This window comes from Girardinichthys multiradiatus, chromosome 8 (assembly GCF_021462225.1).
Source record: "Girardinichthys multiradiatus isolate DD_20200921_A chromosome 8, DD_fGirMul_XY1, whole genome shotgun sequence".
Lineage (NCBI taxonomy): Eukaryota > Metazoa > Chordata > Actinopteri > Cyprinodontiformes > Goodeidae > Girardinichthys > Girardinichthys multiradiatus.
The window spans coordinates 20,432,940-20,460,834 of record NC_061801.1 but is presented as its reverse complement, the minus strand read 5'-3'; the positions used below and the strand labels follow the sequence as shown (position 1 = coordinate 20,460,834).

The 27,895-nt window shown below is 40.3% G+C and overlaps 1 protein-coding gene across 3 annotated transcripts in view; it reads left to right on the top strand.

The window, feature by feature from the left end:
- The window catches only part of nup214 (nucleoporin 214), a 42,277-nt gene extending 31,545 nt beyond the window's left edge, over positions 1-10,732 (top strand). For 2 of the 3 annotated variants that reach the window (XM_047372208.1, XM_047372207.1), the window contains exons 34-35: positions 492-637; positions 10,015-10,732. In XM_047372208.1, the coding sequence (XP_047228164.1) occupies positions 492-637; positions 10,015-10,094 (226 nt within the window). In that variant the 3' untranslated portion in view covers positions 10,095-10,732. Of the gene's footprint in view, positions 1-491; positions 638-1,592; positions 1,627-10,014 lie in introns of all 3 variants that reach the window. The other variant, XM_047372209.1, reaches the window with a different exon arrangement.
- The last annotated feature ends 17,163 nt before the right edge of the window (positions 10,733-27,895 follow it).

Below are 27,895 nucleotides of genomic sequence, written 5' to 3'. Positions count from 1 at the left end.
TTCCTTCCTCAAATATATCAGACTGAAATTTTAGCTCAATGTACAGTGATGTCCTTCCAATCCATGTGTTTTGATAGTGGTGAGGTTGCCTCCGAGCCTCAAACTATGGATCTGTGTGCAGGAGTAGATTATTTCCCTCAGATAATCCCACTTTGGGGTCAGGCTGCCAGCAGATTAAACTGGCCAGCTCTCTACTTCTTCCACTGGTATGCTTATACTTTCCATTCTCTCTCAGTAGTCCGTAGGGGTGTGTTCAGTACGACGGATTAAATCCTGTTCACTTCCCATTCTCTCAATCTCACATCCAAAATTCTCCCACCCTGTTTTTCATCTTCTGCCTTTCAGACATGTTTACTTAGGATTTTATAAGCAGGCATGTGATGTTATGGTTTTCTCTTTGTCTAGATAAATTACTGATAAAATTTGCGGCTTATATGTTCTCACCAGTGCCTGTTCGTTTTAAACTTGCAATTGTATGCCCCTGTTTTCAGGTTCTCCTCACCTACCAGTGCCCCTTCCTTTGGCGCCCTGGCTAGTCAGACTCCTCCTACATTTGGGAACTTGGCCCAGCAGGGCACTGCATTTGGAAGTCAGCCGAGCAGCTTCTCTGGCTTTGGACAACAGCCACAGACTGGAGGTGAGGCATCTATTTCACTCATCATCTTTATATGCCAGGAACAGTTTGGGTTGTTTAACGGTGTCTCTAATAATTTAGTTAATGTTCAGGTATCTTAAATCTTAGTTTAGATATACAGACATTTAATCTTAAAATTATAGACATTTGCATTGTTGTATTCTTTGCTTTTTATGTGAAATTGTATTTTCCAAAGAGATTATAAATTAAATATTAATGTAACTGCCCAATTTTTCTGCCAACAGATAATGTTGCAGGGTTTTCTACACAGTCTGGAAAAGTATTTCATTTGATTTTATGTATTTTCTAGGTCAGAAGAAAATAGAACATGCTTAATTTTTCTGTTTCTAGGCTTTATTTCTTACTCCACTGTTTAAAAGTGACATTCTTCCATCTCTCTTTCAATTATCAGTTTATCTATCAATCTATCTGTCTGTCAGTCACTCCATATACCCTTTATCTTTCATCCATCTGTCCAGTCAGCCAGCTGGCCATTCAAAGATCTATCCATACGTCTGTCCATTTATCCATCAATATGTCTCTCCGTTCATCTATCTATCTGTCCATCTATCCATCAGTCTATCCATCTACCTACCCACCCACCTTCCTTCCCAGGATCAAGTTCCAGCTTCTGCAGTTGTCATAATTAAAGCCTGACCACTATACAAATATCCGCCCTAAATAAATTGTGAGATTTTGTATTAAGACTTTGAAAATGGGTTAAAAAAGTACTAAGAACTTTTGAGATCTTGAAATCTGGAAAAAATGGAGTTTAAACATGAAAAAAGTGTTGGAACCCTGACATTACTACAAAACAGCTTCTAACATAAGACTTCAATCAGTTTTCACTCTGCATTCCTATTCATACATACATATTTGCAGAGACAGTGGATACCCTTGATTAAATTCCTTATACATGGTGCTATAACTCCATGCATCACTTCTCTTTATTTTATAGGATTCTCAGGAAACACATTCGGGTCTGCAAGCCAGTAAGTGTGGTCAATGTTTCTTGTTTTAATTGACGCTTTGTGTTTGTGCTGATCAGCAGACAGACCCACATATCTGTGTTGTGCCTGTGGGGTTTAGAAGCTCACATCTTTTCTTCCGCAACACTGCTCTGAGTAAAACCTTTGATTTAATACCTCCTCATCCAACCTAATTTAGTTCCTCCCCCACCTCATCTTTTCTCTTCCCTCTATTCATCCCAGTTCAGAGCTGCCTCTGTCATTTGCCTGAACTAATAATCTGAGCAAATGTTCTGTTGGACCCATGAGTATATATAAATCCATGACAAGAAATTAATAAAAAATTGGATCCTGTTAAAGATGGTAGCATTCTTGGTATAGTACATGTGCTTTCAAGTCTGTGGAGGTTAACCTATCAGTTCTGCTGCCTCAAGTCTTTAGATTTCCTTTTCTATTCTAATGCATCTCCTACTTATCTGTCCCTTTCTTCTGTTTCTGCCTCCATATGCTGTTGTATGTCACATGGTAACTAGTGTTGCCCCGGGATCTCTTCCAGTGCATTGCACACTAAAGTGCACACAACTGTGTGGAGACTTGTCTGAGCGTATCGGAAACATTCACATTCTGATATACAGTCACCGGCCACTTTATTAGGTACACCTTGCTAGTACCGGGTTGGACCCCCTTTTGCCTTCAGAACTGCCTTAATCCTTTGTGGCATAGATTCAACAAGGTACTGGAAACATTCCTCAGAGAGTTTGATCCATATTGACAAGATAGCATCACACAGATGCTGCAGATTTGTCAGCTGCACATCCATGATGCGAATCTCCCGTTCCACCACATCCCAAAGGTGTAGTGTCTGTGATGATTTGTTCTTTATGACATGGCGCCTTATCCTGCTGGAAGTAACCATCAGAAGATGGGTACACTGTGGTCATGAAGGGATGGACATGGTCAGCAACATTACTCAGGTAGGCTGTAGCGTTGACACGATGCTCAGTTGGTATTAAGGGGCCCAAAGTGTGGCAAGAAAATATCCCCCACACCATCACACCACCACCAGCCTGAACCGTTGATACGAGGCAGGATGGATCCATGCTTTCATGTTGTTGATGCCAAATTCTGACCCTACCATCCGAATGTCGCAGCAGAAATCGAGACTCGTCAGACCAGGCAACGTTTTACCAATCTTCCATTGTCCAATTTTGGTGAGCCTGTGCAAATTGTAATCTCAGTTTCCTGTTTTTAGCTGACAAGAGTGACACCTGGTGAGGTCTTCTCCTGCTGTAGCCCATCTGCCTCAAGGTCCGATGTGTTGTGAGTTCAGAGATGCTCTTCTGCATGCCTTGGTTATAACGAGTGGTTATTTGAGTTACTGTTGCCTTTCTATCAGCTCGAACCAGTCTGGCCATTCTCCTCTGACCTCTGGCATCAACAAGGCATTTGCGCCCACAGAGCTGCCGCTCACTGGATATTTTCTCTTTTTTGGACCATTCTCTGTAACCCCTAGACATGGTAGTGGGTGAAAATCCCAGTAGATCAGCAGTTTCTGAAATACTCAGACCAGCGCATCTGGCACCAACAACCATGCCACGTTCAAAGTCACTTAAATCACATTTCTTCCCCATTCGGATGCTCGGTTTGAACTGCAGCAGATCATCTTGACCACGTCTACATGCCTAAATGCATTGAGTTGCTGCCATGTGATTGGCTGATTAGAAATTTGCGTTAAGAAGCAGTTGGACAGGTTTACCTAATAAAGTGGCTGGTGAATGTAAGTCCTATAATCTCTTCTTTTTTTTGGTGTGTGTCTGTTTTCTGACAAAGGCATAAAACAAAGGTAATATTTTTTAACTAATAAATGGGAAGAATTAAAAGGGGGAAAAACTTTAGATTACTTTCGTAACCCCGGTTCTCTGAGTAGCATGAGTGAGTGTCTCACATTGGGAACACCCTCGGCGTGACCTCATCAGAAGCTCCTATTGCATTACGCCAGCCAGGATTGGCAGGAAATAAGCCTGTCAGTGTCAGAGAGGGCACATTCTCTCCCCGTATTTATAGGGCTGTCGCTGCACTGATAGTTTATTCAAAAACATTCACCTCTTCCTCGCAACGTCAGAGCAAGGAGGGTGACTTGGTGAGACACTCACTCATGCTACTCGGAGAACCGGGGTTACGAAAGTAACCTAAAGTTCTCTTTCATAGCATTCCTTTCGTGTCTCACATTGGGAACGAAAATATACTGACTCCCGAATTGCTTAGCAGATTACACACTGCATGTCAGCAGATTGTAAAACAATTAATCACAGTTCTCTATAGCGCTTGGAGCCACCCTGATTACTGAATGAGCCAGCGATGAGGAGACGCCCATCTTGCAGCAGCACAAATCTCTCGCAGAGATACTCCTCTGAGCAGGGCTCATGAAGAGCTTAAGCCCCTAGTAGAGGGGGCACGCAGGCCCTCTGGAGGCTGAAGCCCTTTTGAACTATAGGCTAAGGAGATTGCAGCAGTGATCCAATGGGCGAGCCGCTGTTTTGACACCGGTTTCCCATAATGATTCTTAGCCCAGGAGACAAACAGCTGGTCACTTTTCCTTACCTGTTTTGTTCTCCCTAGGTAGATCTCTACAGCACATATCGGGCAGAGATTGTGCAGCTTCTCCTGTTCCTGTGAGGAGAAAGGAGTGGGATTAAAAGCCACCTACTCAATTGGAGAGTATGACCCCAACACTTTAGGCTCAAAAGCAGGGTTGGGGAGCAAAACCACCCTGGTCTTGTCCGGAGAAAATTTTGTGCAAGAAGGATGCACTGATAAAGCGTGGATTTCTCCCACACGCTTAGCAGAGACCAGTGCCAACAGGAGTGCTGTTTTTAGAGCTCCTAATGTAATTCCATCTGATCCAGTGGCTCAAAAGGTGGCCTAGGAGAGCATCCAGCACCAGGGGCAGATCCCATGATGGAGCAGTGGGTCTTGAAACGGGAAGATTCCTGCGAGCCCCTCGTATGAACTGGCCCACTAATGGGTGCAGATCCCTGTGTGCAGGAAGAGGCCACAGCTCCTAGCAGAGCTGTGTTATGTCCCCAACCAGTGTTGTGCTGGCCAATGGGGTGCAATAAGGATCATTGTCAGGCCTTCTGCTCGTACCCTGGCTAGCGTTGGTGAAATGAGAGCTATTGGGGGAAACGCATAGAACAGAACACGAGGCTAGGTGTAGGCTAGTGCTTCCAACCCCAGAAGTGCGTTCTGATCATGCAGGGAGAAGAACAGGGGGCACTGATTGTTCTCCTATTAGGCAAACAGGTCCACTGATCGCTGACCGAACTTCTGCCAGACCAGCCTGGTCACCTCTGGATGGAGCTTCCACTCTGCATACAGAGGATTCCCCCTGGAGAGAAGGTCTGCTCCACAATTCAGTACTCTTTGGATGTGAGTGGCTCTCAGTGACATAAAATGTCTGCTGCTCCAAATTATTAGTTTGTGAGTCAGCCTGTGGAGTCTCAGTGACCTCAGACCTCCATGCCTGTTGATATAAGCCACCACAGTGGTGTTGTCTGTTCTGATCAGCATGTGGTGTCCCCTCACGATAGGGAGAAAATGTTTTAACGTTAAGTGAACAGCCATCAGCTCCAGGTAATTTATGTAAGCTGACAGCATGTTTGGGCCCCAAGACCCATTCACCATTTGTCATTCGCATATACCTCCCCAGCCCGACAGGGAGGCATCCGTCGTGACCACCTTTCTGTTTTGGACAACTGCCATCGGAACACCCTGTGTCTGCATATCGGAATCCCGCCAAGGACGTAGTGCTCTTGTGCAGGCTGTGGTGACCCTCACTCTCTGACGAAAGTGTGGGTTCAGCCTCTGATGAGAGGCCACCCATCGTTGGATCCCTCTCATGTGGAGCCGTCCCAGCGGGACTACTACTAATGCTGAAGCCATCAGCCCCAAAAGCCTTCTGCAGAGTGTGAACGATACCAGGTTTCCTCTGTGAAACAAGGCCAAGCAGTCGAGCATGGTTTTCACTCTGTTCTCTGTTAGTCTCACTCTGGCCTGGACTGAGTTTAGGGAGAGACCTATGAAGGATATGTGTTGAGAAGGAAGCAGGACACTCTTTTCCATATTTATTTGGAAACCCAGATCCATCATGTGCTGTGCTAATACAGCTGTGTGGTCTGCAGCTTCTTGGTGGGAGAACGAGGTGATCAGCCAGTCGTCTATGTACATCATCACGCGGATGCCCCGCCTCCTGAGCGGACCCACAGCAGCCTCCGTGCACTTCACAAACACTCTGGGGCTCAGAGACATTCCAAAAAGGAGTACGAGGTATTCGTAACAGTTTCCCTGAAATGCAAATCTGAGATATTTTCTGTGTGGTGGGTATATGGGGATGTGGAAAAAGGCATCCTTGAGGTCGATTGAAGTAAACCAATCGCCGGGATGTAGGAAGCGCAGCAGGGAGGTGTGGGTCAGCATCCTGAATTTGTATTTTCTCAGATGCTCGTTCAGCGCCCGGAGGTCTAAAATCGCACGCATCCCCCGCCTGCCTTTCTTCGGCACGAGGAAATAACGCAAATAAAAACCGACGCTGCTGTGTTCGTGAGGAATCAGTCTTATCGCTCTCTTCTCCGGCAACGAGGAAATTTCCTCCTGTAGGAAAAGAGCGGCTTCCCCTTCTGCTTGTGACTAAATCACTCCCCTGAAGCATGGGGGGGATACGGCGAACTGCAGCCTGTATCCCCTCCTTATTGTTCTTAAAACCCACTTTCAGTCTGTGCATTTTTCCCAAAGATTGATTTTCACTGTCAGGTGGCTGACAGGCCAGTCTGTTGAAAACGGGCTGAGAGCGCCACCTTCTGGCGCTAGGTCACAAAAAGCTCCGTCTTGTAGTGCGCATGCACGCGGTATTGGCTGCGCAACAGAGCTGCTCACACTCGGGGAGGTCTCACTCCTTCCGAAAAAGGAGGAACCAAATCCCCAAGAAATAGTGCGTTTATATTTTCCAATGTTTTTAACTGCGCCCTCGACTCATGGCCTGGATGCGACAGTTTGTGAACATTTATTTTTGTTGAACAGAAAAATGTACTTGTGTGACGTGAACGGGGGTCGCTGTGGAATTCCCCATAATGAACACAGTCTCTCAGTTTCTTCGTGATCAGGCTCGAACGTCCTCTCGGTCACGCACTGAACTCGGCTGAACTCCTCGAACGGGCTCAGGAACAGAGCCGTGGAGGGAAGCGATCCCTGCTCACTCCCTCCATACAGGGAGGTGGTCAGGCCAACCACTTCCTCCTCCTTACCATCTGAGTGGAGGTGGCTGGTCGGGGCGAGAGCCTTCGGGCTTCCTCTGCCACTGTGCCTTGGAGGCAGAGGGTTTCTGTGGTGCCTGAGCAGCTAATTGTGCTTTCGGTTGTCTCGAGATCCTGGAGGTGGGGGGAAAGCGAGCTGTTGCCTGGGTAAACGTCTGGCGCTGGGGTGGCGGGGCCGTGGTCCCAGTGGCAAATGTACGTCTGGGGAGACACAGCTTCAAGGCTTCATCATCCCTCTTCTTCTCCTCCCACCTTTTTCGCATCGAGGTGACCGCTGCTCCGCACATCCCCTGAGGTGTGATGGGGGTGTCCAGGAGGTCCTCCTTCTCTTTAGTGGAAAGCATGGTGAGATTCAGCCACCTGGCTCTCTCCTGCAGAACCATGAGCCCCATGCCCAGAGCCTGGATTTCCACTTTATGGAGGTGAAGGCAGTGATCTGTTACTTCCTCCCTTAACGCAGCGTCAGGTGAGTCGGTCATCTGCTCCTCGAGTTCCGCCTGATAAGCCATCAGCAGAGACGAGGCGTTCAGAGCATGGACTGAGAGCGCTGCAGCCCTGTAGGACTTATCCGTCAGGCTGGACTGAATTCAGTCCGCTCTTGAAGGGAGGGCGGGACCACCCGCTGACATGGAGGTCTTCGGGTGTAGGTGCGCTGCCACCGCCGGCTCAACTGGTGGCATCTGGCGGAGACCGCTCTTTTCCATCCCGTCACAATCCAGCACCGAACTGCCAGCCACCGGGTGCTTCTCCTTAAAGGGCTTGTTGCGCCAGGAGACAGCCACTTCTTCCAGTAGCTCTGGGAAAAACGGCAGGAGTTGTCTGCCTGTTTTCCGTGCTTTTGGCAGCTTCTCTCCGTCGAAACGGGAGCGGACTACCTCCGCCTGAACCTCGGGCTACTGGATGTTTAACTTGGCAGCAGTGCGTTTGCACACTTCGTGCTGGTCAAAATCCAGTTCATCCATATCATGACCGGGTCGGCCCGCGCCTGAGGATGCTGTCGAAGACAACACTGGGTCGTTGCTGGACAATGTCGACTGACGGACCAGATGGCGACAGAGCACCTTGAGGGCGAACCGGCTACAGTGAGAGCACTCTTCCGCGGGCTCAAAGGCTGCTTGAGCGTGTTTCAGACCAAGACACACCACACAATCCAGGTGGGTATTCCAGCTTGAAAGTTTATTGCCACACAGGTAGGTTCGTACCTGTATGCTCTCCTCAACTTTTGTGGAAGACTTGGCAGTCTCCATGTTTAAAGGAGATTCGGCTGTGAGGCTACGAAAAAGAAAAGAAGAAAACTTGCTTGTGACAGCTAAGCTAACCAGGTGTGGCTAGGTTGGCGGGAGAGTTGTGGCTTTTCTATGGGTAGCTTACAGCGGGAGTATTGCTACTCTGTAATGGCCAACCGTTGCAGGTAAGTTGACCCACTTTTTTTTTTTTTGTGAGTATTTCTACTCTTCCCGCGGTATTTCTACCGAGGGAATAGCTACTCTCGGTGATACTGGACAAACCCAGAGCAAAGCGCCCGGCGACCGAGCTTGCACACGTGTCTGTGGACAGTTTAGCTAGGCTCCGAAGAGAGGCCGTATCTAATGGAGAGCTAGTTGCAACTGCTCGTTGCGAGAAGAGGTTCTTGAATAAACTATCAGTGCAGCAACAGCCCTATAAATAGGGGGAGGGACTCTGCCTTCTGCCCTCTCTGACACTGACAGGCTTATTTCCAGCCAATCCTGGCTGGCGTAATGCAATAGGAGCTTCTGATGAGGTCACGCCGAGGGCGTTCCCAATGTGAGACACGAAATTAATGCTATGAAAGAGAACATGTTTTGTTGGTCTTTAAGATGGATCTCAGTTTATTTTATGAGACACTTTCAGATTTATGTATTAGGTTTATTTAGGACAGGACTGGGCATTATAGAGCCTCTGGGCCACATCCAACTATTAAGCTTTCCCAGACTGGCCAGTGGTGGTAAATAGAAAATTTGAAATTCAACATGCATGAAATGGTAATTCTACGCATGCCTTTTCAAATTTACTGCTTTTGTTTTAAATATATATTTGTATTTTGAAAGGCAACTACTGTCTTTCTCTATTTGAGCAGCTACATCAGCACCCTCGTGTGTTTTCTAATGCTAAAAACAGACAGGAACAGATTTTTTATTTTTTTTGTTTTGTTTTATATAGTCCTTGCTTGAACTTTTACGTTAGAGCTGCACAATATATTATGTTGGTTGTTGTTTCCGGTTTTCATAAATACACTTTGCATCATAATGCGATATTTAGCCTGTTGGCTAGAGTCTCATTGCAGTAGCTGCTCACCACTGACTCAGATACCAAAGGTCCCAGAGTGTTGGACTATAATACAATAATTAATAATATCCTGGACCAATTTCCTAACATCTAGCAGCTCTTTTCTAATGTATTTACTGACATAAAAAGGTAAAATGGTTCTGTTGGTAGAAAACAGACTGTTGTTCTCAGCTGTTACAGATTTAATTACATTATTAGACTGAACATACAGTGACATACAAGCATTTGCAGATTTTTCCCTTTTATTAAACTGTTATTCTTTATAATAGGATAATATAAAGGTTAAGTTATTTGTGTGGCATGTCACATTTTTCAGTTATGATGGCTACTGCTGGTAGCGGCCAGTTAAAGTCTTATTTACAATTTATTACTGAATTTATTTTTGGAATAATTAGGTTCAGCTAGTGATCCGGCCCAGTGATCAGTAGCAATCATATATATTAATGTGTCCCTTTGGGAGAAATTAGTCGGCGACCCAGATTTATGGAATTGTACATTTTTATGGGTAACTAAAAAAAATTGTTTTCAGTTTACAGATGAAAGATGAAAGGCCATGGCTGTATGAATGTAGGTTTTTCTTAAAGCCGAGTTATGAAATCAAACTTTCTAATTTTCTCCAAGCATCAATTCTGCTGAATGAATTGAACAGTTTACTGTTTACCTTTGAATATAAGAACAATAACAAAGAGAAAAACCCTGTGAATGTACCATAGTCAAGTTATTCTACCACTATTTCCTGTTCAAGCTTTACAGCTCTTTATAATATGCAATCTTTCTTTTTGTACCCGTTTTTCAGGTCAGGTCCTCAAACATTTTCCAGCTGGAGAAGCTAGTGTTCCTTCAATCTTCAAGAGAAACTGGACCACTTTTCAGTAACGATCTGTTCTGTCTGCCACAGTGGGGGAAAAAGGAAACTTTGTTAAAGGGGCAAATAAAGTGAAGCAAACAATGCATTTTCTCAGAAAAATTTGATTAAAATCTAACTTTAGCTTATAGAGTGCAGATAATTATCTACATGTGCTACATTTCTGTAAAACATAAATACTTTGTGAACTCTGTCGATCTTTAGGACACCACAGTTTTAACAAGCAGATGAATTTTTTTGCTTCATGTTCATAGAAGAACCGCTCTGGTCTTTTGTGGCCAAGTTTAAGATATTTTTGCACTCAAATACAGAAGTACAAAAACTTTCAAGCTTTACTTGTGAATATGTCCGATTTTAGTGATAATGAGTAAAACTGTTTGCAATATGGATATATTTTAGGAGTCAGCCCACATCTGACCGCCATAGCAGCCTTAAGCATTTACACTGTATATGAAACCATTTATGGGTATGTTTAAGTTAAAGAAAGACAAAGACACTTTTTTTAATTAGAATGAGAAGAAAAAGTGTATCAAACTGTCAAGGTTTGTGTAGCGCTACACAAACCTTGACACAACTGTGTATGCAACAACAAACCTCCTGATGTATTTTTTTTACATGGAAAGACAAATAAATAATTTTTCTGAAACAATTTGAATTTCTTCTTAATAAAAAAATACAAATCAGGACTAAAATCAAAAAGCTTTTATATGAGATATTGTCATTTACTTATGCAGTTTGGAAAAGTATAGAATTTGATTTAAGGAATTTCCAGATATTAAGTAGAGGAAAGAAAATAGTTTTTTCCAGCCTTACAGTTACAGTTTTTACCAATTTTTCCATGTATAAAGCCTGACCTGTTTTGAAATATTGTTGGTAAACTCAATAGCCTTTATTGTGTAAAAATTTACATGGAACATTAAATGGAATTATAAAAATAAAATAAAAAAGGTAAACTTTTGTATATAAGATTTTTTAGATTTGCAGACTGAAAGAACCCTGCATTTCCTCTTTACCTTGAACAAAACTTGTGAAATATTTTCTGTTTTATGAAGATATTATTTTGATCCTACACAATCCTGTCTAGGTGTAACCCAAAGTTCTGTATGTCTTGACTAAAACAACTTTTAGAATAAAATGTACAGTTTGTAAAAAAAAAAATCTCTATGTGGAATCAGAGGCTTACACACAAATATTTAAAACAATGGTCTTTGACAAATATTTTTTTCTACCATAAAACTTTATCCAAAGATTTGTTTCAATTTTTCTTTAAATGAGAATGTATTCAATTTCCTTCAGAAGCTAAAACTCTCCAAACATCTCAGAGTACTGTTCAATCTATCTGCAAATGAAAAGAGACACCACTGCAATCCTGCTAAGACATGGTCAATCCATCCAAACTTGCAAGGAGAACACTAATCAGAGTACCAACTAAAAGGCCAATGGTATCGCTAGAGGAGCTGCAGTGATCAACAGCTCAGTCTAAAGAGGATGTCTAAGTCTCAGCTCTTACTCATAATCCAACAATCTGACCTTTGTGGAGGAATTGCAAGAAGAAATCAACAACCAACCTCATTTAAGGTTTGCCACATGCCATGTAGGAGACACAGCAAACATTTAGCAGAAGATGATCTGTTCACTTTTTCAGCTAAATCAGGACACTGTGTGTGGAGGAAAAAATAACACCAAGCATCACCCTTAACACACCATTCCCCTCGTGAACCATGGTTGTTGCAGCATCATGCTGTGGGCCCACCATTGTTTTCCATCAACTATTTTGCAGTGTAAAAAAATCAGTCTCTAGATGTGTAAAGCATGCAGAGACATTCCCCAAAAGCCTTGCAGCTGTTATTGCATCAAAGTGCTGACTCAGGGTGAATTAATACAAATGTACCTCCACACTTTTCTGTATTTTATCCATCTGATGTATCCCGATCCATCCACTTTACAGCAATGTGCTTCATGTTGGTTTACCACATTGAAATTTGAATAAAACGCATGGGCATATTGTGAGTAAATTTAAATGGTATGAATATGATATTGTGTTGTAGCATAACCATATTCTTAGGTGTGTATAAGAAGGGCTTGATTTTTTTGTAGGTGCATCCAAACAGTTTGAGAAGAGGGCTAAAATATCCAGATAATACGTTATATTTTATTGTATTGCTGCATAGCAGCAAGCCTTGGGCCTCCTTCAGACCGTTGGTAATTAATGCTGAATCCTTGTTTATATGCAGCTCATTCATCCATCTTCACCGAGCAGCACATCCACTCGCATACAGAGTTACATTCTGCTGGTGGGGGGTGTACGGTGTCCGGGCCGTGACATTGTGGCATGTGGCCTCCGGCAGCAGAACTGCATTGCCAGGTTATGACTGTGGATCATGTCAGTGTCACTTTGTCAGCCCTTATCTTGTCTCTCTTGCCAAACATATGGCAGAGCTCCTAAGTTGCTTTGAAAGAGGCCCGGGAATGTCAGGCTCCCAGTATGTGACCTGTAACAGAGACATGCTAAAATAGTAAAGTCTGCATTTGGTCCTCAGCAGATATAAATGGGAGACAGAAGCCAGTGTAATTGCTGTTAACTGGTAAGGAGCACGTTGGTTAGCAGATTTCTTTGGAGACAGTTACCCAAACAGTGATGTATGTCCAGCAGCACTTGTTTATTTCACATTCTAGTTAAGGAATTACAGCTGGACACATTGACAGATTACAGTGGCACACAGGCAGTTACACAGCCCTAAGTCTGTAATGCTTTCAGCTAAAGCGGGTGAGCTTATGAGATTTCCACCACCCACTCCACAACTGCCCTCAATGAAAGCATTAAAAGCGAGTCATTTTTGCTATATTATATTTTAACTTACATCTGACAGAAGTATGCAAATGTAATTGTACCTCTCTCTGTCTCATTGTTACTGTGATTATGAAGTGCTCAGGAGGTTGGCAGCTGTCTTCATGGAATCCAGATAAAAATAGATTTGTCCAAACCAAACACCCACCCGCCCCTCCCCAGGCTGCACCCTCCTTCTGTCACGCCCCCACTGTGAGATGATTAGCAGTTCTTCAGCACTCGCTGCCTCGCTTAGCTGACATATTCATCATCTCTTCATGTACTTCACACCCCTGCATCTTCGGTGCCTTCGGGCATTTCCATGAACATTTCTCTGGTGAATGTTAGCCATTGTGGTCAGTCAGATGTCTCCTTTACTGTTCATATACCAACCAGGCTGCTCTTCTCACAGTTATGTGAGCTGGACCTTTTTTTTTTTTTTTTTTGCACAATGTTACTGAACACCAATTTTAGTCAAGCTGAGGGCTCAGTTTACGCTATTGGGTAATTTTGTGTGTTCGGATTATCCAATAATCCACTCACAAATAAGACCAGCAGTTCTTCTAATTTCTCTGTGCATTGCTGAGGTCATGTACCTCCTACAGTACAATTTCACATAAAGAGCAGTACTAAGTTGGTGTTAAGTTATAGGGTGAAGAACTGCTCTATAAAATCACTAGTGTTATCGTATTTGGCTTTTGGGTTCATTCTGAACCATGTACAATAGTTTGGTTTGCTGATTCTCTTTGTGATCACATTTACTTCATTTAGCAACCATTTGGCTTGATACAGCCAAATGGTTGCTACAGCCATATCCATCTGTACAGCGCTAGGAAGAGTTTTTATATACTTAACATTGCTATGAATATCCTATTTGGAACTTTTAGTGATTCATCTGAATCTGAGTGGAATGACTCAGTTTTAAAAACAAGCTATATGTGTGCAATTTAATGTCGATTTTCTCTAATCCACACACAGGGTTTCTACAGAGTCTGTGGGATTTGATTTAAGTATTAAGTAGGATAGGCATGGAAAATGTTTGTATTTTCCAGATTTGAATCCTTGTCCCATTGTCAAAATGTTGCCTTCCTTCCTTTTTTTCCTCGTGTCTTTTCTTTTTGCCATGTGTCCTCCTTTTCCACTTTGTGCCCTTCTTTCTTTTCTGGGCTTCCATCTTTGTCTTCTACCACTCCTCTTCAAGTCTTTCCTCTCATGTCCTTCTTGCTTCCTTCTTTCCTTTCTGTCTTTCTATCCATGTTTATTTTCTCCTTCCTTCCTGCCTTTTCTGTCTTTTTCTTTCTGACCTCCATACCTGTCTTTCCGTTTTATCTTGTTGTCTTTCCGTCCCTGTGTCCTTCCTCCCTTCTTTCCATCCCTCCTTCCTTTCTCTGAATTCTCCAGTTTCCATTTTTTTTAAAGCCTGGCCTTTTGAATTAACCCAAAGGGTTGCAAACTTTGGATAGCTGAATCTAGGAAAGCATGGAGCTTTTACATTGATAATGTGGCATAATACTGGCTGAATATTTGACCAGACCATTTATCAGACATGGCAGAGCTCATTTAATTTGGTTGGTTTTCTGGCATGGACCTGGGATTCAAGCAAAATCCCAACATTTACATTAAAATGGAAATTGGGGCCTTTATAGTCTATAGGCTTAATTTGATCCCTCTCTAACTATTCCATAATTTAGTTTCCATGTGTATTCTGAGTTATCCCGTTGAACAGCCAGTTGATTACAACTGCCCACATTGACAAACCAAATATTTTTTTGCGGCAAATGTTTGATAGTCAAATGAGACAAAGATGGATCTATTTGGGGACAATAACAGGAAGAATGTGTGGAGAAGTCCAGGTGAGACTTTAAAATCTAAAACCACTCTACCAACTGCAGCGTGGTGATCATGGCAACATGCTGAGGGTCTGTGGGCTGCCTGTGACAATGGTGCATTGCCCATACTGGGTGGAAAAAGGACAAGGATCAGAACTTCCAGATTATTCACCTCAAATCAACAGCTGGACTTGGACACACTTGTGAATTCCTAAAGAACATTTGGTCCTCTGAAATAACCCTGAACTCACCCCTGTTAAAAAAACAAAATGTGGCGATTGGCTTTAAGAGTCAGATCCATTAGAGAAAAACCCACCAATTTAAATGGATTTTACTATTTCTGCCAACAAGAGCCGTCCAATATCCAGCAGAATTATACCAAACGTTTGTTGCTAAATGACACTGGTGGTTTCTCTGCAACTTGCCAAGGAAAATTTATCTACACATAATTGAGGATATGTGCATACTTGAGCCTGAATGTAGGAATCCCCCTGCAGTGGATTCCAGTCGGGTGGTTCATGCAAATCCTCATGTGTGGACACATTTAAGCATTAGCTTTCAGTGTGGACATTTAATTTTAAAGTGATAAGAAGCAGATTGCAATTTGTAAACATGGAGGCCTCACAAACACCTGTCTTTGTCCTGCCCTATAAGTGAACCTGAGATTGCAAAAGCAGCTCTCCCTTCTGTGAAGTCAATTCGGTTTTTAATGCCAGTCTAGAACCAGTCAGGAGAAACCACATGGCACAAATACAGGATCCAACATAGGGGTGGTTGATCCGATTTCTTAACCATCCACGTTGACAGCAAGCAAGCTGTGTTGCATAGTTTAAGGTCCAAGCCTTGCCTTAAAGCAAGCAGAAAAGGACAGAACTGTTAGTAGTTGGTCATGCTTCCAGTTTATGTCCCATTAAATATCTTTAAAACCACTGTAGATGTCAATTAAAAGTAAAAGTTTTTGTTATTATCTGGTCTGTGAAACCTTTCAGCATCAGTAGGTAGGATTGATGGCAAGTTTTATGACTATTTTGAAAGTTGTATTTTGATTCTTGGGTGAGTTGCAGCACAGTCATTTTGTTTTTATGACCGGTTCTGAAACGGAATTTTGCAACAAAATGAGTCTACCTCCAGATGTGATTCATTCATCCATCAATTGTTTTTTTGATTATCAGGTGCAAGAAGGAGACCCAGTGGCACTCAAGTTCCAGGGGCATCTTAAGTTGCTCCCAAGCCAAAACCTTCAACCTTGTCGAAGGAGGAAGATCATTGAAATTGGTGAACCTGGTATTGGAGAGAGCTGTGTCTCAGTGGAGTAGTTTGGGGAAATCAGAAGGATTTAACTTTAGATTCACCCCACCACGTGTTAAAATGTCTCTGAGCAAGACATTGAACCCTAAGATCATTCAGTATGAATGGAGAAAGGAGTGCACAGATGGATGAGAGTGAATGGTGTATATGACTAGCAAAGATTTGAATAAATTCAGACCATTTACTTCAGTTGTGGACAGGCTCCTGCAAATTGACAGGAGACCCCATTTGCAGTGCGGGATGTCGAGGTCGGACGCCATGTAAGCTGGACATTTTTTTTGCTGTAACAAACAAGATAATTCCCTACTATTAACTAAATAAGTGACTTCTGAAGATAATTAGTTGCACTGGAGTTTATTAATAGGTATCAGAGTAGAGGGGGCTCAACACAAAAGCATGTTACACTTTTCAGATTTTTTTGTTAAAACAAAAATATGAAAACCATGTATCATTATCCTCCCACTTTTAATTATGCACTACTATATGTTGGTCTATGACGTGACACAGCAATAAAAATAGAAAAGATGTTGAAATGTGCTAAAATTTTATAAAAATGCAATGGGTATAAATCCTTTGCGAAGCACAGTTTAGTCACCGTGTGTCCTCCTTGTTTATTAAATAAACTGGACATTTACTAATATTTACTTGTATTTGACAGTAAATAGTCCACTTTTTATCCTCCTCTTGTCATGACTTAGTAATGAAACACTGGCAGGCTCTTGTTTAGCTAAATAGATTTTTCACATGAAAAATGTAACTATTTACGATGCTTTGGTTATTCATAAAATGGGTTCATGGCTAAAAGTCTAAACCAAGTGAAAACATTTGCATCTGACCTGCTTGTAATTGTTCTTAAATGAGGCCTGTAGTTACCCGAGTTTTAAGTCTCCCATCCGGTGAAGTCAACCCAAATTAGCACGGACTGTTTTGCATTTTCTGCTCCTATTAACATACGGACTATAGCAGCACTGTCTCTTTTTCATTCTTAAATTGCAAGAGGAGCTTTGAGGAGCATGAATGATAACATCCTTAACCTCGCAGCTTTTAATTACCTACCTGCCTCAGCTCCTTTGCCTCACTCACTTTCCCTCTGTCTTTAACTTGCTCGGGGATTATACAGGTTACTTATCTTGATACTTCCAAATAGTTTTATACTGAATGCTTTCATTTCAGTCAAACTCTGATTATTCAAAGTAAAGTGCTCTACCTTTGCTGAGAAAGCTGTTTGCATGTGACTCAACAAAAACAGGTGCATGCAATAGCAATTTCCGCATTTGGCTTCTTTGCATGTGAATGGATTACCGAGAAGGGGCTTAAAGTCTTATCTATTAGGCATGGTCATGGATGTCAGGCATTACCACAGATGTCAAGGCGGAAGGATTTCAGTATCATCAGAGCTACGGAGACTTTTGGAAAAAGGCCAAAATGCTTCTAATCATAATGTAAGGCATCTGCAGTGTCACCCAGAAGTCTTTGCTTTACCTGCATTTAAATTCCAGGATGCTGTCATTCCCATTTCATGGCAGTTGTTTTGACTTTGCATTAAGAAACTGTTCAGCAGAACATGAGCTGGTAAGTTCATTATTTAAGCAAGCAACCCCTTGAGAGCATTTTGGTTTCAGCGCTTCAGTCTCAGTCAATGCGTAAAGTACATGCTGCAATCTGCTGAATCAAGGACTTTCTCCTCTTTTACTAAACGAGCATCTTTTAAATCAATGCAAATTAAACATTGCAGATGTCACAAGATGCATTTTGCCTGCCAACTATGTGGACACAAATTAACCTAATAAATATGCAACCAATAAATCCTCTATTTAGGCTTTGTATGTGATGGGAAAAAAATTGAGATTTCTGATGAGTCATTTCAAGAATTCTGATTCAGAAATCCAAGAGTATTTGAAACTAACTAATAGTATATTTTTGCCATAATAGTCAAACACTATAGAAACTGTTACATATGGTTAAAAATACTATAACAGTTGTCGAGGCCATTCCTGTTATTATTATATCCTTGTTTATTCTTAGTAATGTGTGTATGCGTCAGCCAGTGAGTTGACGTGCTCCTGTGTAAAACTGATTATATTAATAAACCTGCATGGAAGCAACAGTGGCTTTTAAGTACCCACCCTTTCAACTGGCAACCTCCTGACTGTACTGCAAGTGTTAACAAGCATTTTAGTATTCTTTCAATAATTGCAATAATTGAAACTATTTCCATACCTACATGTATTCAAGATATCAGAAACTGCTAGACACCTCTTATGGTATTATCCAATTTGTTATTTCTTAAGCTGCTTAAGCATAACATTTTTTCCATACTTGATTGCCCTACCATCTAGGGCAGAAAGTACAGTACTCCATATGTAGTCTATCAGTTTTCTCCAAGTGGGTAAATTAGCCTAATTAATCATGGCTAACTCCCCTGCCGTGTCAGCCACTTCAAGCATTCCACATGCTGAGGCAAGAGAATCTTTATCAGTGCCGACAGAGCGTCGGCATAGCAAAGCATGACATTAAGTAATGTTATTGTTATTGCTGCTGCATTTGAGTATTATTGAAGCAAATTTTCCAGCAGAGGTGTCTATGTGTGGAATGAATGGTATATTTAAAGTACAACGCCCATAATCATGTCCAAAAGCCTGGCTTAAGTGGAGGTTATTTTCCATGGGATACAGCATGAGATGCTTTAAAAGGGCAATGCTTGAGAATTATTTACAGAAGTTGCATGCCACTGAAATGAAAGACATGTATGAAAGAAATTGACTAGTTTTTGACTAAGGGATCAGTAGAAGGATGACTGTAATGCATATTTGATGCATATATTGAATAAAGATGCTGCAGACAAGTAAATTTATTTGTCAACATGTTTTCAAAGGTAAATGTTTTTGTTTTTAAGTCTAAATTGTTTACTTTTCTGTCCTTGACCAAATTTGCTGTATTGTTGCTGAAAGGGATAAGAATATAAAATTTTTCCTTTTTTTTTTTAAGTCAACAGCACACAAATCTAAGATTTCTAAAAACAAATTTCACTGTTTCTGATTTGTTAAGCTTGTTAACCATTATTAAAACCACAAGGTACAAAATGCACACAAAACTTTGTAGCAATGATACAATTAGTAAAGAACAAAAAAACTAAAAAAGATCTTATGCACTTAATATATTACTGTGTGAAATCACAGCATATAAGAGAATGTAATTAACTGATAGGAAAAGACACAGAAAATCTATTTTGACATATCCTCATCCTGCTGGCTCGCTTCTGTTAATTTTGTGCATCTATTTCTGTTATCTATAAAATTGTCCAACTTTTATGATAAATTGTAATTTACTGTTAAATTAAAAAATATTTAGGCTTTTTTTTTACATTAATGTGAGTGAAAGTTTTCAAACTCATAGAACTTAATTATGAACTGGCTTCAGATGAGGTGTAAAGATTAAGTTAACTCTCACACAAAGCTTAGTTTATTATTGCACAAAGTATCTAGATGCTTTCCCCTTAGGAGCTGCCTGAGTTTATTACAGAAGCCTTGGCCGCATGTGGGAGGTGTGGGCTCCAGCTCCTTCACCTGCTGTAATTACACTGATGGCAGCTAAAGGTTGCCTCGGAGTCGTCCTGCCGCTGCTTGTGGGATGTTCATGGTTTAATAGCTATCATTAATTTAAATGCAATATCACATTATGCTGTGTACGCTAATCAACCATTGGCAGACTCAAGCTCCAGCCTGACTGTCCAGATGTACTTGTCGTTCAAACGTCACCCTCTTACATAACTACAGGGGACTGCGATGAGAATGGCACGCTCGGAGCTTAAGAGTGATTTATCTGCTGTGTTGCAGCATTTCATTTCAATAAATGTTACATAACATTTCCTGGATGGCACCTAAAAGCGTGGAATAGTGTCCCAGCCTTTAAGGGTATTAAAAAGTTTCAAATTTGATTCACAGAGGTCTGCCGCAGTCTATAATGTCACTATTAAAACGTTGTTCTATCATATTGCGAGCTGTCTGGAAATGCAGCCTTGTCACTCTTGTTTCAGTTAGAAGAGTTATAGTAACCCTGTGTCAGTTTAATAAAAAACTTAATAGATTTATTTGTGGTTTAACCATTATTCTATGTGAAATGAATACAATGTGGATGTTCTAAATGTATTATATATCTTTTGACTCTGGGTCCCACATCCACCATAGGTATTAACCTAGTCTATCCAATTACATATAAAGGGATTTGTTCTCCACCTGTTCATGATGCCCTTTAAAATGAAAAAAATGAATTGAGTATTCAATAATAACACTTGCATGTGGGGATGCCAATATCTCTCTAATTGCAAACCATTGTAAGCCATGTTTTTGCCTTTACTTGCAGTATCTGTAAAACTATTCACACACTTAAAACTGTTTTGCATTTTATCATGTTATAAACACAAATATTTGTGTATTTTATTGGGATTGTATGTGATCGACTAACACAAAGTATTGCAGAACTGTGAAGTAGAAGCAACGTGATACATGGGTTTCAATTTTCTCTTTTCTTAATTAAAACACAAAAAGTTTGGCCCGCGACCCACTATTGAAGAAGCGGTATAGAAAATGACTGACTGACAAAATTTGGAGTGCATTTGCATTGAGTCCCCCTGAGTATTTATAGTATTTTATAGAACCACCTTTCAAGTCATTTGAGGTATTTTACTACCATCTTTTCACATCTAGACTGACATTGTCTCCATCAGCTCAGTAAAACTAGGTAGACTTTCTGTAACAAAACACAATGTTTTGTTAAAACACCATAATGTTGCCACCACCATGGTCCAGGATGCAACCGGTGTGTTCAGGTGGGTTTGAAGTTAAATTTCCCCTACACAGTGTGTGCTCGTATACTCATCTGACCAGATTCCATTCTCCCACATATTGACTGTGTCCCCTCCATCACTGGTGTCAAACTCCAAATGGGATTTCAATATGCTTTCATTTAACAATGGATTCTCCCACCTTAGCTGTGGATCTTTGCAGCTCCTCCAGAGTAACCATGGGCATCTTGGCTGCTTGTCTTGATGGTTAGGCTGAGGTTTTGCTATTCTCTTTTCATTTTCCATTGTTAGACTGAACAATGCACCATGATATGTCTGACACTTTGAATATTACTAAACTAACCCTGCTTGAAACATCACCACAACTTTATCCCTGACCATTCTGCTGTGTTCCTTGGTCTTCATGATGATTTTTCTTCCCTAATGTTCCTTAAAACAAACCTTTGTGGCTTTCACAGAACAGTTGGATTTATACTGAGATTTAACTCAGGTGGTTAACTGATTCTATTTACGGGCATACTGTTTAGATTTTTACGGTTTGTAAAAATATTTTGAAAACAATGTATCCATTTTCTCCCATTTCCAAGTTATGCAGTACTTTGTGTTGGTCTGTCTCATCAAATCTGTGGTAATAACATGAAGATATTAAGGAAAAAAAGTTTTTGTGCTATGCACTATATTAGTCATTGTTTCATGGACTAATACAATATTAACACTTTAAATTCTCATGTAAAGCTTAATATGTCCTCATTATTATCTAACAAGATTGACTCTGTGGTACAATGCAATGTGCTTTACCTCTTATTTTACTATTTATTATAAAAAAAAAAAAAACACATCTTCTGACACTGACTTAAAGATGTGAGGTTGAGTTACGGCTCCCCGTCCCCAGATCTCATAGTTCTCCAACTTTAAAGCTGACATATTTTACTAACTTTAGCTTTTGTTTACAGCAACCATGACATTAGGAAAAACGTTTTTCTTTTATGTTTTTTGATTGTCATTATGTGTTTTCTCTTGTTAAAAACAATTGATAGCTGAGTGTTTTGGACAGGGAAGATGTATTTGTCTGTTTATTTATAGGAATGGTATCAAAGACAAGATGCCCACTCTCCAGATTCCTCTTTGCCAAATATCTCAGCCTTTGTTTCATCAAAAGAGAATAATCCAAAGACTCTAAAACAAATCCAGGTGCCCTCTGTCGTGTCCTTTTACAGAATCTGGAACAGAGCAGCTGAATTCAGCACCGATGATTATACTCATGAACTGGGGTCACTTCCATGTTGATTACCTGTCCAACTAATATCCTTCATTCCTTATTATTCACTTTGATGGAGCAGCATGATCTAAGAGGTATAGGTTCTAACTCCTCTTATGTTCGAAAAAGAAGCTTTATTAAATTAATTCAGCCAATCTTTTAACAGAAAACTAAAGTCTGATTTCTTTTTGTCTTTAATTTGAATGAAATTTGTCAAACGTTTAATGATCATCAAGATGAAACTAAAAAATATATGAAAACTTTGTCCACTTTTACAGGGAATGTAAACAAAAATCAGAAGCCACTGTGATCTGCTAGACTTTAACCTTAAGTCCTACTCCAAACAACTGAGTTACAAATAAGGTCAGTCCTGAAAAAAGGATTGTTCTACTGTGCAAAACAAATAAACCACTGTCTTGCCAGTATTATTTCTAATATCACTCAAGGTAATCAATAGCTCCTGACAAGTTCTGTAGAACTGAACACGTTGTTTAAATAGATGCTTTAGTAATTATTTGGTAGAAGAAATAGGTGGAGGTTTGCAGGGAGCTGCAGCCACGATGTAAATATAGGCATGAATGTGCTGCTCAGGAATGTGACCAGGATAGCACATAGGCTGCATGCCTGGAGCTAACTGAGGTCATGTAAATGCTCCATGCAAAGGAATGTTCAAACTAACCTTTAGCTTTTTATTTAGTAAAATAGTTTGTTATATTGTTTTGACAAAGGCAGTAGTAATACTCTTGAAGTAACTGGCTGGTGGTCTATAGCGTTTTCAACAATTGTACAATTATTGTAAAAATATAGCAAGATAAAATATATATATATATATATATATTTCCAAGTTTTTAAAAGAACATGAGAAAAATATTGTTTCTGCAATGTGATGGGTCTGGTTGCCTTACCTTGTCGGGGCAAATCCCCTCTAAAGCGCAGATGTTTTAACTTATATTTTGGTTTTAATGTTTATTCTCCAAAATAAACTGAGGTCTCACATAATTACGAAAAAGGGATATTCTCCCCATTCGAGAATTGATTTTATCAAATCTAATCCACAACAGACCTCATCTTGTTCAGCCAGCAAGGAGGACAGGCCAGAATAGTTAGAAAGAGATGAACCAATGCACAAAATATGATCTCATAACCAAAGATAAACTCATACCAGAGAAAACATGCAAAATGCTGATCAGCAACATGCTATTCTAATGAAATGCAAATAAAAACACTTTTTCAAGATTGATACTCTTTTTATATTTTTTTATTATTTTTTGAGAAATGCATGTCTCATTTTTTGGCAAAGGAATAGGAGGAGAGACCGCTCCCACCAAACCCATGGCCAACCCACACTTCCGCACACTGTTTCGGGTAAAGGGCTGTTTCATATACAGGAAAGATGAACAAAATCAGCTTATTTTATATCTTCCTTGCATTTACATGACATCACATTCCTATATTTTGGGTCATTCGACCCAATGGCTTCTTTTTAATTGGATACAAATAATTTTATGAGTCAGTTACAGCTGAAGCAGAGAGTTTATATTTTGTGATGACTGTTGAATCATTCCATTTAAAGAGAAGATTAACATACTGTATCGAACTGAGGACATTTACACAGAAATTAAATTTCAACAGAAGAAGCTCTAAACTAAAGCGTGGTGTTTCCTTTCTCTGTATCAGAAATCCTGATGGTTTTCTCAGTAAAAACTCTTCTTTGAGGAACACAGTAGTTGCACTGTGTAGCAATTTCCTTTCTTACTGTGATCCGAAGCACAGTGGCTTATTCTGAGTGAATCAACATTCTGTAAGTTCTTGCTTCCATGTCAAATAAGAATTTGTCCACGGCTGAAAATAGTCCCTCACAATTGCAAAACATCCTTTTCTAACTGTCTACAGTCTCCGTCTGTTTTACAAAATGTTTTAGCATTTTTGAGAATAAAGTTATTTTATGACCCATTTCTAAACAGCTTACATACATTGTAGATCTTAATGCACAAAAACTAATATCCCATATACAATAATTTTAGTAGTAAAAACTTAGTACCCCCTATAATTTAGTAGCTTGTAGAATACCCAATAAGCAGCAATAACTTGAAATAGTTATTGTCTGTATAACATTATCTATCGCTTGCATTGCTGTAGAGGAACTTAGGCCCACTGCTCTTTATAGTATTGCTTCACTTTGTTCAGGTTTGCTGGCATTTGTTCCCCCACAGCTCTTTCAAGGACTCACCAAAGCATTTCAATCAGGTTGAGTTCTGGACTTTGACTGGGCAACTGCAACAACGTCATTGTTTTCTTCTTTTTAGCCATCCTGTTGTAGATTTGCAGGTATTCTTGCTCTGTTTTATAATAAGTTTTGATGAACTTTTATTTGTCAGACAGATGCCATTATATTTTACCATAGAAGACTTTGATATGCAGATGAGTTTGTCATTGACTAAATGACAGCAAAGTACCAAGATCTCTGTGCCTGCAAAAGGAAGACCAAATAATCACCCTTTCACCACCATTCTTGAGAGCTGATATGAGGTTTTTGTGCTAGCATGCCAAGTTTGGTTTTCATTAATTTATCAATTACTTTATAGCTAAATATTTACACTTTGATCTCAATTGTCAAGGTTTCAGACGACAAGAAGTTTTATTGAGATAATAATCTTTCAAAGGAAAATACACTTACTGTTGGCAGCCCTCCCAAACAAGCCGTACCTGTTCCTTAGATAGAACATTATGTAAGTAATTTGAATAATAAACTGAATTTGACTGCATTGTTTGATAACTAGGATCAATTGGAATGTACTTGACTTTGAATCTATATTATTCATTTGAATTGACTTTGTAAAGTGCCTTGTGATTACATGTGTTGTGAATTGGCGCCATATAAATAACCTCATCCTGGTTACCACGCTGGAATAATGGGCCTTGGATTTTTAGAAATTGCCTTCCTAGATTGATGAGCAGTAACAATTGCTTTTCCAAGATCATTGCTGATATATTTCCACTTGTGTAATACACAGATACACATCCTATTGAAGCAGCAAGAGTTTATTTAGCTTTTCCTCTGACTATATACAAGTTAAGGAAACTTTCTTTTTCCCATTTTCAAAGTTATACAAATAAACTTTTTCTCATTCAAATCTGCCCATAAATGTTTTTTAAACAGCCACAGTTCATCTTCCAAAAAAAAAACAGAAATATTTTCATCTGTAAAACGTCTTCTTGTTATATCACAACCACACCTGTACATGCAACTCTCCTATATTTCGTCTCTCTTTCATCTTATTGTTCTTTGCCATTACTATTGAGGAAACATTAAATAGCATCTTTAAAGTGATGCCAAAAGTAGAGATATTCACATCTCAGGTAAAAATAAAAGAAACACTGCGTTTTTGTTTTATATATTTTATTCTTTCATGAAAAAGATTTTTGTGTTGTGCATTTTCACAGTTTTAAACAATTGCCAGAACCAATCCATTTTCAAGTATTGTCGCACAGAAAGAACACATTCTGCCTAAACTACTCCAGTGTTGTACTGTAGTTTCAGGGAAGCACACAAACTCAGTTTCTTTAGTCATCGTGTGTGCTACTTTGAGGGGGTTACCTTTCACATTATGAATTGGATTTTCTGACATGAGTAAGCAGTTTGACTATGGAGCCCTAAAGTTGATTTATCTTGACATAAAACCACAAACAAGGTAACAGCCCTCAGATGGACTGTAAAGGCATGGGTTTAGGAAAGGAGATGCCCATTTACTTGGCACACAACCCCACAGACATGATTCAATCCACAATGTTTCTCTGGGAATACAAAAAGCATTTAAGCCAAACAAAGTGGCCTTATCAGGTCCCAGGAGGTCTATGAGTTCACGAGGCCTTCAGGGTCTCACTGCATAGTTTTGGCTTTGTCCAACGTTGGCACATCTTGCCATCTGACCACCAACATTAAACATAAAAAAACAAACACCTCTTCTGTGTGTTTATGGTTTTTGTTGTGTGGCTTTTTTAGGGAAGCAGGTTTTTTTCATTGGTCTTAACACAACGTACACATTGTTATCATACATGACAGGTTGAGATAAAGAGAGGACACTTGGTGCCCTTTAACTTCAATCCAACACATTAACACTGATTATTATGGACAAACACACACTCAGTGACCTCTTAAATTCATTTTTTTTTCCTTTAAAATTCTGATATTAAAACAAAGATACAAGCTACACATCTCTCCCTAAATATTAGTGAGAAGTCATGTTTGTGCTTATGGCTCTGGTCGCTCATGCCTGCAGTCGCATGATTCACGTGCAGGCCCTCCTAAATGAGTACACGCTGCCAATGTGACACCGCAGTGACAATCAGATACCGCACCCGGCCTGGTCTCTCTCCCCCCTCAGGGGGGAGGCTGTGTGCTGGTGTGGGCTAGCTCAACCCCTGTTTTATGACAAGGACATAACCTCAGCTGCACTTTGTCTGTGTGTGTGTGAGAGTGAGGTGGAGAGACAATGGCAACGAACAAGTGCAACTGTCTGCATTGGTGGAGAAGTTATGCTACATCATATCCGACTGGGATCTTGAAAGAAGTATGTGAAATAAAGAGTCCCTATGCAGCAGCTTTGCAGCTTTTTAAACAAACTAACTGTAAAGAATGTTTGACTTCCATCCAGGGCGCTATCAAAATATGTCGGCATCAGTTTTCCTAAAGGATTCAGTTTGTCTCCACCTTTGCATTTATTTCTCTGACTGTGACGGCCCTTTACTGTTACTGTTTGACCTCCTTTAAGCCTGAGCCGTGACTCAAGCTTGCCCAGCTCAGCTCTGTACGGCCCAAAGAGGGCTTCAGAAAGTGTGTCACTGCCTATCTAAATGTGACAGCCGTCAGCCATGGCATCAGCCATGTTTGCATTTAGAAATTATTAAAGGGTCTGTTCAGGATTTTTTTAGAAGTCAGGTTATTGAAAGATAATGTCTCACCTACAGCAGATAACTATCTTGGTGTCTTCATCTACGTAGTAAAAATCCAAATTAGTCCGTTGTGGAATATAAAGCAATCGACTAGTCCAAGATGAGCGAACACCAAAAAGGCTTCTAAAGTTTTAAAGCAACTCTAATCTTAAAAAAGTCATAGCGATTCATGCCAACAGTATTTTAGGAATCTTTAAATCATTGTCACATTTGCAGCATTATTACCACAGGAGATGGAGGTAGGAGGCAGGGTCTCCACAATGATCTTCCTTTCTAAAATATATACTGAGAGGGGAAGAAGTAAAGCCTTTCAGGTCAGAATAACCGCCAAAAAGAGAGACAAAATCAATAAAATAGTGTTGTAACTCTGACTGTAAACACTTTACTTGTTCAACTCTCAGTATGTGTTTCACACAAGAAGACTAGTGGTGGATTAACACCTCCTACCTGCATTTCCTGTGCATATAGTCATCAGCTTCTTTTTAAATAATGGCTCGATGCAAAGTTGTTAGTTTAAAGGTTCAAAAAAATGGTATTTGAATAAACCACTATAGTGGTTTTGAGATCAGAGCAGTTTTAAGACGGTAGACATCCACTTTGGTCTTGGCCCCATTTCCCTTTTAGCTTCGGCCTCAGGGATCAACTAATCTGGATATAAACTAAAAAAAATAGATAACAAAAAGATAATACCTCCTAATATTATTGCCACAGAACCTCACTTCAGAAATCCCAAACTACGCCTTTTCTTTGACCTTAAATCCACAGATGGATTTGATCTGTCAGCCCTGTCATATTATTTGACTGTTAGTGCACGTCTCTGCAGAGCCTTCAGA